A 15,277-nucleotide genomic window follows, 5' to 3' on the forward strand; every position below is an offset into this window, starting at 1 on the left:
TAAGGAGTGACTCTGCCCAGGTCTGTGCTGCAGTCTTTCACTTTTTACCACCCAAATCCCCCCAAATCCACTGATTTTTATTCATTTATCTTTAACCCCCCATTATTCCAGAGATATAAACCAGAATCCCTCTCATCAAGAGATCAGTGTACCCAACTCTGAATCTAAACTAATTCCTACTGGGAGATAAATTATCCTCTCAAGCCATATACATGGGAGAATATCTTTCTTTAAAATGTCTAAAAAGAAAGCAAAAAAAACCCCAAAAAACCCCAACAAGGATGTGGTCTATGGAATTCAAGATAAAAAGAGATGAAACAGAACCTCTATTATTCAGTCAAAACCTGACAAACAAATACAGTAGTTAGCAATGTTTTGGTGCAAAATTCTTGATTGCAAGAAATTATAGGGAAAAATGTATTAGAAGGGAAAAAATGTAATATACTGACATATTACTGTGTAGATTTTGGTTTTTTTTTAAAATAATGACAATAAGATACAGCTCAGGCATTAAAAACTTACCAGGGCCATAAAACAATCATGGCTGTTCTGATCAGTGTCTAAAAAACTGCCAAATGCACTACTGATGTTTGCATTATTTTCATGGATCATCCCCCAAGTTATTTATTATATTAAATTGTAAAATGCAACTATAGTTGTTATTGTAATTGTTTAGTATAGTTGTATATATTGTTTGTATATATATCTGTTGTTATGTATATTGTATATATATTTATATATGTTAATATATAAATATATATTGTTTGTGTATATATTGGTATATATATTGTATATATATTTTATATATTGTATATATATGTTCGTATATATGTTAATATATGTTAATATATGTTGTTATATATTGTGTATATATTATATATGTTTGGATATATGTTAATATATATTCGTATATATGTTAATATATGTTAATATATTGTTTGTATATATGTTGTTATATGTATTGTGTATATATTGTATATATATGTTCGTATATATGTTAATATATGTTGTATATATTGTTTGTGCAGCTGTATTTGTAATTTTTTTCAGTCTCATACAGTAAATCTGCATTTTTATTTCCCCTACCACGCCCTGCCCTGCAGCTAGCACTACAACCCCAAAGAAAACATTTCTCTACCTCAGAATCTTTGAGTCTCACATAATTAGATGGGAAAACTCCTGATTTATCACCCAGCGTTCCCGTCCACCAGTCACCATCTTTCTTTGTCACCAGGATCAGGTCACCTTGTTGGAAAGTGAGGTCCCCCTGCTCCGAGCTCTCGTAGGTGTACATGGCAATGTACTCTGCAAAAGGGAATACAGCATCAATAAATAAATATACAGCATCAAGAAAGAAATATACAATGGAAAACTCCTGAGAAACCCCAGGGATCCCCTGCAAAGCCTCAGTAATATCAGGGTTAGGCAGAAGGCAAATTTATTATTTATTGCTCATAGAAACATCAATATTTAATGAATAAAATTGTATCTATGAGAACTGAATAGGATCTATCAAAAGGCTGCCTCAGGGGGTTTGTAGATAATCTCCTATTTTAATTTTATGAACATATATATATTTTTATGTGCATATTTTATGTACATTTGAATTCCTTAAATATACATAAATCATTCCTTTAGATATTAAACATGCTTCCCAGTGGTTTCTGGTTCGTGCTGGTGACTGGGATTTTCAGAGTTTGGGATGCAAAGTGCACACAGCTTAAAAATCACCTTCAGCACATCAGCTTTTCTGCAACCCTCTCAATCTCTGCTTTATTGTCTCTCAAAACCACACTTTTTTGAAGTGTTTAAACTAAAGCTGTGCTCCTTTTTAATACAAACACAAGACCTTAGATATCCCACCTGGGACAAGACTGCCTGCCCACAGTTCCTTCTCCTCAAACACCAGGAAAACCAGAACAAGGTGATCTTTATAATTAAAGTCCTTTCCAACCCAAACCAGCTGGGATCATATGGAATAATTAATGAGCAGAGCAGCTGTACTTTGAAATAACTGATTATATCCCTTTTCTCTGCTGCTCCCTCTTTTGTTTCTGTGGTGCTCAGGCCAGGCACAAATTCAATGTAAATGTCCCCAAAACTGCACCTGCAATTACAGTTAGAACTTTCAGGGGTGCTGCAGGGACCACACACAAATGTTCACCTGTAACAATTAATTGATCTCTTCTGCCTGTGATTTAATGAACCTGCAGCTGCCTCTGCACTGCAGGGGATTAGGAGTTAAGGCAGCTCAGGTGGGGACATTCCCCTCCAGCTGAAGGGTGGCAGCAAACAGGAATTCCCCCTTTAAACCCCTTCAGAAAATACCTGTGAGCTCTGAGTCTGTGCCCAGGCTCCAGCTTTGAAATGGAGCTGCCCACAAGGATCCCAGGATTCCCTAAGTGATGCCAGTGCCTTCATTAAGAGCTCTAACGAAACATTGGCAATGAGCTTTGGGGGAAATTAAAATATTTACCAATTCCTGACACCATGGACAGATGTGCTTTTTTGGCCCTCTGTGAAAACCCATTCTACATCAGAAAATATTACCAAAATAAAGGCAAAAAAATAGAAACATTGGAAAAAGTATAAACTACAAAATATGTTTTCATATATTTTGTAGTTTGGTACTTTTCCTAATATTTCTATTGGATATTTTAGTATCTTTTGTAGTTTGGTACTTTTCCTAATATTTCTATTGATATTTTTGTATCTTTTGTAGTTTGGTACTTTTCCCAATATTTCTATTGGATATTTTCATATCTTTTGTAGTTTGTACTTTTTTCAATACTTCTATAGGATATTTTAATATCTTTTGTAGTTTGGTACTTTTCCTAATATTTCCATTGGATATTTTCATATCTTTTGTGACATGTGAAATTATTCCTTCTCTATACACAGCATAAAAAACCTGTTACTGTAATAATAATAATTCTAATTTATACCAGAAGCAAACTGATTGGTATTTGGATTTTATCACCACTTGAAGAGCCCAATCTGACTCCTGATTTTGGCAAAAAGCAGAGTTCTTGTGTTCAATGCAGAGCAAGAGCTGCCAGGGCAGCCAGCACTCACCTTCCCCTGACACTGCTGCCTTGGCTGCTGGGGATGCTACTCTTTTCAGACTAGCAGGACTTTCTGAGGAACCAGAATCCATGCTTTAGAAGAAAATAATGGTTATTTAAGAAATTCAATCTCTTCAGAAAAATTATTCTTCTATTTCAAATATAAAATGCACCTGCACCCCCAAGTAACTCCCTGGGTTTTAAAAGAAGACACAGTAAATGTGCAAAATAAAGTTTTGAATCCAGTGGTCTGCCATGGTCACATTTAAACAACTGCCTTAAATACAGAATTTTCTGCATCTCCTCTTTTTCCTCAGGAAAAAAAAAAGATCTAAAATCATTCTCATTTGTATTCCTAATGCTAATGTTGCCTTCACATTACAAAAAATGAGATTTTAAATGTTTAATCCTCCAAGAATAATGAGAAGTGATTTAGATTTGAGGAATACCTTTGAATTTTGGGCAGAGAGGAGCTCTGACTTACACAGCTGTACACTCATTTTTCAGTTGCAAGTCACATAAAATGAGGAAGGTTAATTAATCTTTTGTTGGTGAGGTGAGACCCAAGGAGAACTGAGGTCAGTTTTCTTATTATTCTTAATGAGATCAGCTTTTTTATTTCTTAAATTCTTATTTTCTTATCTTACTATTGAATTTCTTAATTTGCTTATCTTATTATTTCTTAATTTCTCAATTAAGAAATTGAAAATTTCTTAAATTCTCAGGATGGGAAGTCAAAACCCTCCAGATAAAACCAGGGTCCCTTTCACAGGGTAAAATTCAAGTGTGCAGCTCTTCCAATTTCCTTCTACCCCAGCACAGAAGTGAAGGACAGGAAGAACAAATAAAATACCTTGTGGATTTCCTAATGGGGCCTGAGATGAGCTTGACATAGGATTTGGGGAACCAGCCCTTGTGGCCCTGCACCTCCCCAAACCACCACATGTCCTGCTGCTCCAGCACGGTGATCACGTCGTTCTTGTTGAAGTTCAGGTGGTTGTCCTTCTTTGCTCTCCAGGGATACAGAGCCTGGGCCTGAAGCCCTTCCACTTTTTCACCCTTCAGAAAGGAAACCAGGAGTCAGTCATGCTCCACCTTCAGCAAGAAAGCTGCTTAGGGAATTATATCCTCAGGCTGCTTACACAGCAACAAATCTCTCAACTAAAGCACCAGTTAAACTTGCAAAGTAATTCCAGAAATGGTTACAGTCCTGCTTTTCTGTCTGTTAACACATCATCAATGCAAGGCAAGATTCAATTAATTACTTTTATTTAAGACACACATGTAATAAACCATTGTGAAGCTGCTTTGCCAGGACTTCTAGGCCATTTTATGGAAAATGATGCTTTGCTGCACTTTATTCTTTTTGCTCTGAGGTAGATATTCAGCACTTCCCAGAACACATGAGCTCCCAGGAACAGTTTGTTGTTCCAGTGAGGAAAAGGAAATGCCTGAAGAGAGGGACAGAATTCAGCTGGGAAGCTTTGCCATTGGAATTCCACTTAACCCACTTGGGAGTGAGGCTGTCAGGGGAGTGAAGAAAGAACCAAGGAAGAGATTCAAACCTGCACCACCAAAACCTAAAAAAGCCATTCCAGATGAGCAAACCAGAAACTGCTCTGTGTTAAATCCTCCCCTAGATGTTGCCAATGAATCAATGATCCATAGAATGGCCTGGATTGGGAGGGACCTCAAATCCCACCCAGCGCCACCCCTGCCATGGCAGGGACACCTCCCACTGTCCCCAGTGTCGCCCACCCTGCCAGGGAACAATTCCTCATTGCCAAGATCTCATCCAGCCCTGCCCTCTGGCACTGGCAGCCATTCCCTGGCTCCTGTCCCTCCAGGCCTTGTCCCCAGTCCCTCTGCAGCTTTCCTGGGGCTCCTGCAGGCCCTGCAAGGCCACCCTGAGCTCAGGCCAAAGCTTCTCCTGTGCAGGTGAACAATGCCAGCTGTGCCAGCCTTTCCTGCCAGCAGAGCTGCTCCATCCCTCTGCTCATCCTGGAGCCTCCTCTGGGCTCTCTGCAGCAGCTCCAGCTCCTCCCTGGGCTGGGGCAGCTCTGCAGCTGGGACTCTCCCTGCCATCCCTCCTGGAGGTGCTCACTATGTCCTGTCAGGTGAGTGCTTCAATGCACAGGCAAGGTTCCCACTTTGCTCTCCAAGCCTTTTGTAGTTTGTACGTTTTTCCAATATTTCTTATTGGATATTTTAATATCTCTTGTAGTTTGTACGTTTTTCCAATATTTCTATTGCATATTTTCATATCTTTTGTAGTTTGTACTTTTTCCAATATTTCTATTGGATATTTTAATATCTCTTGTAGTTTGTACGTTTTTCCAATATTTCTATTGCATATTTTCATATCTTTTGTAGTTTGTACTTTTTCCAATATTTCTATTGGATATTTTAATATCTCTTGTAGTTTGTACGTTTTTCTAATATTTCTATTGCATATTTTCATATCTTTTGTAGTTGGTACTTTTTCCAATATTTCTATTGGATATTTTCATCTCTTTTGTGATATGTGAAATTATTCCTTCTCTATACACAACATACATAAACTGTTACTCTAATAATAATAATAATAATTCTAAATTATTCCAGAGGCAAACTGATTGGCAGTTGGATTTTCACACCACTTGCAGAGCACAGTGTGCCTCTGCTGAGAGCAGTGGTGAGGCCTGGCAGGAGCTCACCTGGCCCAGCACAGGGGACGGCGAGGAGCCGGTGACAGTGGCCGGGGTGAAGGCCGAGCGCTGCCGGAGCTGCCCCGCGCTGGGCACGGTCAGCGAGGGCTGAGCTGCCCACGCATCCCAGTTATCACTCTCTGCCTTCTCACTGCTGTTTGATGGCCAGCTGGAAAGAAAAAGAAAAGAATGATGTGATTCCTACTGGTTTTAATAGTAGGAACAAAAAAAAAATTCACACAGAACAAATATTTCAACGTTCTACATCAATTTCTTTTCCATGAGCATCCAGCACCTTAACTCCAGGTGCAACTGAACACTGGTTAGCCAAAACTTCACCTTCAAAGGCAACCCCCAAACTGAGCTCCTTGTCCTTGCCACTGAAGGACAGGCTTTTATCTCAATTCTTAGCTGTGTCCTTACAAACAGAAGTTCAAGCCGTACAGGCTGCATTATGCACAGTGGAAAGAGAAATAAAAATAATCATTCTTTCCAAAACTTGGTTTGAAATCTTCCCCTCTGCATATCACTGACCTCTCACATCTCTTTCCTTTAGACACAGAATCATGGAATGGGATGGGTTTGGACCTCAAAGCCCACCCAGTGCCACCCTGCCATGGCAGGGACACCTCCCAGTGTCCCAGGCTGCTCCCAGCCCCAGTGTCCAGCCTGGCCTTGGGCACTGCCAGGGATCCAGGGGCAGCCCCAGCTGCTCTGGGCACCCATTGAGATATCAGTTTATAAATATGGATTTCATGGTCAAAGGAGAAGGAATTGCAGTTGATGGAAGTGCCCAGTGTATTAAGACACCCAGGGATAGGCACATGTTCTAATTCCATCAGTTTTACTAATGCTGTGACCAGGAATTAAATCACCTTTTCATGTCATCTCTGCCATTAGAATATTGTACATAACAATATGTATATATGTATATAACAATATATTGTACATGACAATAAGCAGGTTGGGAACCTTCAATAAGGCTTGGTGGAAACCAATGTAGGAGAAAGGGATTGAGGAGGTGGCAGCAACTGAAGGGGCTCCAGGAGAGCTGGACAGGGATTGTTCATTAGGAAGAGCAGGGGCAGGGCAAGGGGGAATGGGTTCCTACTGAAATTTCAGTGGGAGATGAGGAGGGAATTGTTCCCTGGCAGGGCGGGCAGGCCCTGGCACAGGGTGCCCAGAGCAGCTGGGGCTGGCCCCGGATCCCCGGCCGTGGCCCAGGCACTGGGGACAGTGGGAGGTGTCCCTGCCATGGCAGGGGTGGCACTGGATGGGGTGTAAGGTCCCTCCCAACCCAAACCAGTCCTGGATTCTGTGATTCCAAGGGAAGTGAACCTTTGGGATTTCCCCCATGCCCACACCCCCACATGGGGATGTCTCCTGCTCATGCTGTGCCCGGCAGGGGTGATGGGAGCAGCCCCAAGCCCCACAGGGCTGCAGCTTGCACTGATTCCCACAGAAAGCACCCTGCCCTCCCAGAAGGTGTTTTCAGTTTGCACCCTGGCCCTGTGCTCAGTGCCAGCTCCCAAGGACCCCGGGCACTGAGGGCTGAGCCCCCAGACCTACGTGGAGCTGAAGTCTGCCCAGTTGTTGGCTGCTGCTGGAGCCTCTGCAGGGGCAGGAGCTCCCAGGGACGTGGAGCTTTCCTGCACAGACACTTTGGGAGGGGCAGAGGGCTCAGCCACCGGCTTGGCAGAGGCTGGAACTTCACTGTCTGGGATTTTCTCTGCATAGTTTGCAGGGAACCATCCAGTCTTCCCCTTCAGTTCTCCACCAAGCCACCCTGGCTCTCCAGTCTGGCTTTCATCCACCTGCAGACACAGGAAATCAGAGAATTAACAACCACATCCTGCAAATGGGAATTGTACTGAAAACAACCCAGATCTCCTCTGCAGCAATGAACTTTTTGCAATGCAAGAGGACTTGACAAGTTTTTCCCCTTTTCTTTCCATACTGAAACCACAGAACCATGGAGCGGTTGGGGTCAGGTCACACCTGTCCTGCTCCAACCCTGCCATGGGCAGGGACACCTCCCACTGTCCCCAGTGTCCAGCCTGGCCTTGGGCACTGCCAGGGATCCAGGGGCAGCCCCAGCTGCTCTGGGCACCCTGTGCCAGGGCCTGCCCACCCTGCCAGGGAGGAAATTGTTCCTAATATCTGACCTAAACCTGTAATTTTTCAGTTCAAGGCCATTCCCTGTGTGCTGTCCCTGCATCCCCTGGAAATTGTCTCTCTCCAGCTTTCCTGGGGCTCCTGCAGGCCCTGCAAGGCCACCCTGAGCGCAGCCAAAGCTTCTCCTGTGCAGGTGAACAATGCCAGCTGTGCCAGCCTTTCCTGCCAGCAGAGCTGCTCCATCCCTCTGCTCATCCTGGAGCCTCCTCTGGGCTCTCTGCAGCAGCTCCAGCTCCTCCCTGCGCTGGGCCCAGGGCTGGGGCAGCTCTGCAGCTGGGAAATCACCTGAGCAAGGCACAATCCCAATCCCAATCCCTTCCTGACCCCAGCTGGGAGCTCAGCCCAGGGCAGGGATGGATCCCCGGGCTCCTCAGGAGGAGCTGCTGCCAAATTTCTTTGCCTCGGGCCATTTGCTGACTCTGTGCCTCCCACTGGAATTTGCATCCTCCCTCCCCCTCCCGGTGCAAACCCATCCCTCATTCCTGCAGGATTTGAGTCCTCTCCTCTCTCTCAGCCCCTGGCAGCCCGAGGCAATCCCAGCAGTGAAGGCACTTTGTGTTTGACCGGGTCCATGTGCTTTTCCTGCAGTGCAGAGCAAAACTTCCACTGCAGCAGAGATGGGAAAGCAGCAGGATGGGAGAGGGGAGGGCACAGCTGAGGGTGGGTGAAAATGGGATAAAACACCGAGGGGCTGAATAACCCACACAGGGATCAGTCACACCCCAGCTGAATAACCCACACAGGGATCAGTCACACCCCAGCTGGGCTGAATAACCCACAGAGGGTCTCCCTTGGAAAGATCATTCCCAGGCTCTGGGAAAGGCCCAGCTCCCGTGACAGAATGAGCCCTGCAACCCCACTCCAGGCAGGATTCCAGGCAAGATCCCAGCCAGCATCAGATCCCAGCCCAGGAATCCCAGCCCAGGATTTCCAAGCCAGGAATCCCAAACCAGGAACCCCAGCCCAGGAATCCCAGCCCAGGAATTCCAGCCCAGGAATCCCAAACCAGGAATTCCAACCCAGGATCAGATCCCAGCCCAGCCCTGGGATCCGGCCCTGGGCTCTGGTGCCTGCTCCAAAATGGGTCAGGATTTGAGTTCCAGGGTGGGAGATCTCCACTTGTGTGAGGACAGTTATCCAAGGAGCAGGGATGTGGTGGCACAGGGAGCTCCCAGCTGGAGTGCAGCTGCACTGATGCCACCAGGCAGCCTCACCTCAACCCTGAGCCTGCAAACTGCTGCTTTCCAGGGAAAGGCACCTTGGGAAGCACAGGACAAGCACAGGAGGGCTGAGGAGGAGCCAAAGGCAGCATCAAAAGCCAACCGTGCTCCAGGGTGTCTGAATTACTTTTGCTAAGGAGCTGGGCTGTGTTAATTTGACCCCTGGTGGGCTCAAAGCCAAGGAAGTGCAGGGGAGGCAGCTCTGAGGAGCTCCCTGGCAGCACTCACCCACTCCCTGCTCACCTCCAGGGGAAGCAGGGATGCAAAGCAAGGCATGGTTAGAGCACAGCTCAGCACTGAGCACTGCCCAGAGCAGCCCTTTAACCTCCCTGCAGGGCAGCAGAGCCCCCAGGAACCTGCTGTGATTCTGGCCAAAATCACCTGAATAAAGGCAATGAGAGGAGTGACCCTGCTGGGGCTGAAGGGGTTAAAATCAAGTCCATAAGCAACGAGACTGAGATGGTCTCAAAGTCTCTATTTAAAATATGTGTAGTGCTCCTTAGAATCACAGATTCTGGGGGAAAATCTCATTTCCCTGCAAATCTCTCCTTTAAAATTATTTCAGTGCTCTTCAGAATTGTGTATTTTGGGGAAAATGTTATTTCCCTGCAAATCTGTCATTTAAAATTATTTCAGTGCTCTTTAGAATTGTGTGTTTTGGGAAAAATGATATTTCCTTGCAAATCTGTCTTTATAAACTATTTCAGTGTAGAATTGTGTATTTGGGGGGAAAATGTTATTTCCTTGCAAATCTCTCTTTAAGAATTATTTCAGTACTCTTTAGAATTTTGTATTTTGGGAAAATTGGTATTTCCCTGCAAACCTATTTTCAAAAATTATTTCAGTGCTCCTTAGAATCACACATTTGAGGGAAAATGTTATTTTCCCTGCAAGAACAGGGATAAATATGTGCAGAACTGCCTAGAACCACATGTTTTGAGGAAAAATGTTATTTTCTCTGCAAATCTCTATTTAAAAATGTGCAAAACACTTCTTAAAATCACAATGTTGGGAAAATTGTTATTTTCCCAGCAAGTCTGCCTTACAGTGATCACTCTGTAAATCCAGGCCACCCCCATTTCCCAGGAAAACAAGGCATCCCAGCATTTCCCAGCAGCCTCCAGAGCCTCCTCTCCAACACCATTTCCTGCAGCTTTCCAACCTGTTGTATCCTCATCAGAGTCCTCAGCAGTGACCCTGAGCCAGGATTCACTTTGGATTTTCCAGGAACCCTTTCCAAGGCCACAAACACCCAATATGTAAAAAGCCAAACCAACCCCAAAAGGTTCCATTTCCCAGAACAGGGTTGTTTTTTTTTAAATAATGATAATTACAATTCAGAGGACTCCACAAAGTGTATTTTTCCAAAATCCACAGTTACTAAAATGTAAAAGCTCTTAAAATCAATTTTGTTGGATAGAACACTGTTGGGAATACACTTCCCCCAGTGAACAATATTTAAGAATTCCCCCAGGAATTTTCATTCTGCATGTTAAGAACATACTAATGATTAATTAGTATTAATATCCACTTAAGCCCTGCAGCCATGAACCAGGGAATTAAAACTCAGAGAGACAAAAGCAAACCTTGCTTCAGAGTTTGACACAATCCCTGAAAAACTGGAAATTATTCTCTACCAACACACCTGCAACCAGATTTTTGGGATTTGCAGTTTCCTTTCTTGCCACAGAAAATTGAAGGCAGCCCTGGCAGAAGCTGAAGGCTTTTCCCAAGGAATATCCCAATCCCTGCTTACCATGACAATGTCTCCAGGCTGGATGGTGATCTCGTCGTGGCTTCTGGATTCAAAAGGATACAGAGCTCTATAATACACTATTTTTACATCCTCCTGAGCAGAAATGGTTAGAGGAGCTTTCTCTGAGCAAAGGAAACACACAGATACAGAGAGAAGAAATCAAACCACCTGATTTTTAAACACTTGGAAAATGGGGTGGAAATGGAGACAAGAGTCACCAAAACTGCAGGGTCTGCAGAACAACACCTTATCCCCTTTTTACACAAGGGAAACATAAAAATTGATTATTTGAATACAATTTTCTTATTATTTTCTCCTCTAAAAAAAGGAAAAATGTTAGAAACACAGAATTGTCTGGGTTGGGAAGGACCTTAAATCCCATCCAGTGCCACCCTGCCATGGCAGGGACACCTCCCACTGTCCCAGGCTGCTCCCAGCCCCAGTGTCCAGCCTGGCCTTGGGCCCTGCCAGGAACTGGAATTCCATAGCTCCTCTCTCTGGGCAGAATTTAGTTATAAAATGGATGCAATCCTTTGGACAAATATTTAAACCAGTTTTACATTCCCAAACATTTCTTGTGTGTATCCAAGCCACCTAAGAGGGAAGCAGGATTCCCACTACAGGCAAAAACTAGGATACAATGCAGGAAAAAGGCTCTCAGCTGAAAGTGAATGTGTGGAGGCAGAAAAGGGGAATTAAACCTTACATTTCAGGTCACTGGTCCAGTGAACAAAGGAAGGCAGGAAAGGAAAAGGGTGACTAAACAACATATTGTTCCTACTCTGAAAAATCCCAAGGCATGCATCCCACACCAAAATAAAAACTGCAGAAATAGTTTTGACATCTTGCATCCAGCCCCTTGCAGCTGAGATCCCCTTCCCTTGCCCTGCAGCCTCAGAGCTGTGCTGTCCCCTCTGCTGAACACCAGCCTCTGGGGAAGAGCTGTGCTGCCTAACAGAACCATTTTTGGAGCCTGGAGCTCAACCCATGCATTATTTACTTTAACAAGACTCCCAGTCCAGCCCTGAACTCCACCTTGTTCTATGTGAAATGGGAAAAGAGAAGAGAACTGAGCTGTCCCAGAGCACTGCCTGCTGCTGGACCCTACCTGCGTTGGACCACGGGGCCTGGCCGGGCTTGTTGGGCTCCTGGTGGGGCTGGAAGAGTTTACCCAGCTTCTCCTGCATCTCCTGCTTCCCCTTATCCTCACTGTCCTTCTTCTTGGGTAGTTCTTCCCTTTTTTGCTTGTCATCTTCCTGGATTTTTTTTTGCCACTGTGGTTCCTCCTCTGGCTGTCCCCGGGGTTTGTCCCGGTCCTGGATCCGCCTGGGGGACAGTGGGGACAACAGAGCCACTCACAGCAAAGCCACCAAAGCTGTTGGGTCATCTCCAGTACCAAGAGTCCTCTGCAGGGCTTTTCTGTGCCCTTACTTCATTTTGGTGACTTATCACTCCCCAGCATCTCCTCACACTGGGACTGATTCCCAGAAATCACAAACTCAGGGAGTGGTTTGGGTTGGAAGGGACCTTGAGGATCCAACCCAAGGTAAGACTCCAAACAGGCAAAGCAGGAAGAAAAAAGCAGGAATCAGACACCTGGCCATCCTTATCCTCAAGCTGAGGGGCAAGGAGGAGAAGTATCTGCAAGTTTTACACAGCACTCCAGAGAATTACTGGGAATATTTCCCATTCCCAAATGCCAGAGTTAACAAGTCCTTCCCCTCCACCAGAGGACACCAAGAAATGAATAAATATTCCCTGCTGGAAACAATTTGCCCCAGAAAAGACAGCTGTGAAGATGTGAAGGCTGCCCAGTGTGCTCCAGTCTGTTCCATGGCTATTCCAGCCCTGGAATCCCTTCAGAATCAGAGCCAAAAGCCTGAGAAGCAGCTGCTCCTCACACCCTGGGTGTGCTGCACAGAACAGACCTTGTCCAAGGACAATGCCAATTCCTGATCAAAAACAGTGGGAGGGAAAACCTAATTCATGGAATCCCCAAATCCCTGGTGCTGGCACAGCCCTGCCAGCCCATGGAGTGCCAGCTGTGCCCCATGGGCACCTTGTCCCCAGCCCAGAGCACTCAGTGCCACCTCCAGGGCACACCTGCAGGGATGGGCACTGCAAAGCTCCCTGGGCAGCCCCTGCCAAGGCCTGAGCTCCCTTTCCATGGGCAAATTCCTGCTGCTGTCCAACCAATCCACTTCCCAACATCAGAGGGTGGCACTAGAGGACACAAACCTCATCTGCATCCCTGGAAGGTTTGGGCACACAGGAATCAGGAATATTTTCCAGGAGTGCCAGGGGAGGTGTTACATTTAGGGCTCCACTAAAGCAGTTTGTTACCTCTGAGCTTCTTTCTGCTTTTCCAGCTCCACTGTCTTCCTTTCCTGCTCCTTCTGTTTCAACTTCTCAGCTTCCAAGCTCTTCTGCTTCTGGAGCTGCTGTTTGTTATGGATTTCTCTCAGCTCCTGGATTAAAAAAAGACAAATAGGTGTAAAAATCCACTCTGTGAATCAGAACTGATGGCCCCAAAGAGTTCCCTGTGAGGGGACAACACCTGGCAGTGGCTGGGGATCTCTCACAGTCACACTCCTGCCAAATGCAGATATTTCAGGTTCATTCCCAGAGCCTATAAACCACCTACTGATTTCCTATTTTTATCCATTAAAGGGTCAGGAAACCAGAAATCCTTTAAATGAGACTCTAAAAAATGTACAAAGCTTAATCTGAACAGTCACTTCTGTTTTGTTTGTTGGTTTATGCAATCCATTTATTGAATTCCATACACAAATCTGCCCTCTGAGCTCTCACAACAGCAACTCAATCAGTTTCATTTGCCAATTAATGCCGATTTACTAAAGAACCTTCAGGGCTGGTTTATACACAGGAGAGTGAAATCCTTAAGGAATGTCTTTGGGATGAGTCATGGTACAGAGAGTATTCATTCATATATGTGTCAGCTTTTCTTCAATTGCCTGAAAAATTAGAATATAAATAATAATAATAATACCATAATATTTTCCTCAAGATTTGTTCTCTGCATTAACACCTATTAACACAAATCCAACCTTTATCTGGAATTTCTTTGCATGACCTGGAATTTTGCATCTGAACTCCTCAGCATTACAGTAGAAAAAGGGAAAATTTACCTATGACAACTGAGGATTTTCACTGAAAATAGTTCACTTCAAGATTTGGTATCTTATCATGAAAATACGGTACAGGTGAGACTGAAACAATTAATCCTGGAAGTATTTGGATGGTTTTTCAGAAATTCACAATTTACAAACCACAGGAAGTTTTCATTCCTCATGCACTGACCCAAATGAGAAAATTGCATAAAAAACAAAAAAAGAAATAGAAGTGATTCAAACCCACGGGATACAGGGGTGAAAGCTTCCAAAGGGAAGCTGATCCTGGTGGCCCAGGTCTCAGCTTTATTTCATTAATGCTCCTCAATTTTAAATTCAGTGAAAACTGAGCTCAGCATCATTAAAGAGAGAACCAGTTCCCAGGGAAGTTGGAATTAAAGAGACATTTTAAGAATTTTTAAAGTTTTTCCACAGACATTTTAACACACTAATCCCTCCCAGCCAAGCTGATGTATTGGGTCAGTGTTCTGTGAAAGGATTTTTCTGTGACAGGACTGTGTGTTAAGAAAACCAAACCTAGTTCATAGTGCTGGCACTGGATGGGACATTTCTGGAGATGAAAAAATCCCATACACATCCCTTTTGGGCCAGTCAGGAGGAAACAAAGATGTGCTGGGCAACGTTGCTTTGCCAATGGGAGGATGGGGGAGGAAGAGCCAGCATCTCCCACAGCTGAACAAAATTCTGCTAACACCTCAAGAGCCAGGACACTTCCAGCTGGATGCTGAGCACACCTACACTCATCCTGCACAGACACAGCTCCCAGCTGGGCATTCCCCCTCCTGTGCTGCAATTCCAGGGGCAGCCTGTCACAGACATCTTCTATGAAAAATCCTTTTGCTAGGATCTTTTCTCCTGAGAAGCTGAGAGGTCTCAGAGGAAAAGAAAAACAATAATTACCTGCTGCTGTGGAATGCAACAGGTGCCTCTTTGATTGGTCTGATGTGGTTGTTTTTAATTAATGGCCAATCACAGTCCAGCTGGCTCAGACTCTCTGGTCACTCACAAGATTTTATTAACATTCCTTCTTTTCCTTGCTAGCCTTCTGATGAAATCCTTTCCTCTACAGTTTTAATACATCATGTTAATATAATATCTATCATAAAATAATAAATCAGCCTTCTGAAACACGGAGTCAAGATTCTCATCTCTTCCCTCATCCTGAGACCCCTGTGAACACCATCACAGCACCCCAAGGCTTTGCTCATTCCTGGACCAGGAA

At 44.5% G+C, this 15,277-nt stretch overlaps 1 protein-coding gene across 1 annotated transcript in view; it reads right to left on the minus strand.

The window, feature by feature from the left end:
- The window catches only part of ITSN1 (intersectin 1), an 80,853-nt gene that overhangs the window by 31,172 nt on the left and 34,404 nt on the right, over positions 1–15,277 (minus strand). Inside the window, 8 exon segments of the mRNA XM_031062603.1 lie at positions 1,139–1,305; positions 3,076–3,158; positions 3,919–4,124; positions 5,762–5,921; positions 7,322–7,566; positions 10,904–11,025; positions 12,012–12,229; positions 13,247–13,371. Coding sequence (XP_030918463.1) covers positions 1,139–1,305; positions 3,076–3,158; positions 3,919–4,124; positions 5,762–5,921; positions 7,322–7,566; positions 10,904–11,025; positions 12,012–12,229; positions 13,247–13,371 — 1,326 coding nt within the window.

Source organism: Geospiza fortis, unplaced genomic scaffold (genome assembly GCF_000277835.1).
Source record: "Geospiza fortis unplaced genomic scaffold, GeoFor_1.0 scaffold96, whole genome shotgun sequence".
In the NCBI taxonomy this organism is placed as follows: Eukaryota; Metazoa; Chordata; class Aves; order Passeriformes; family Thraupidae; genus Geospiza; species Geospiza fortis.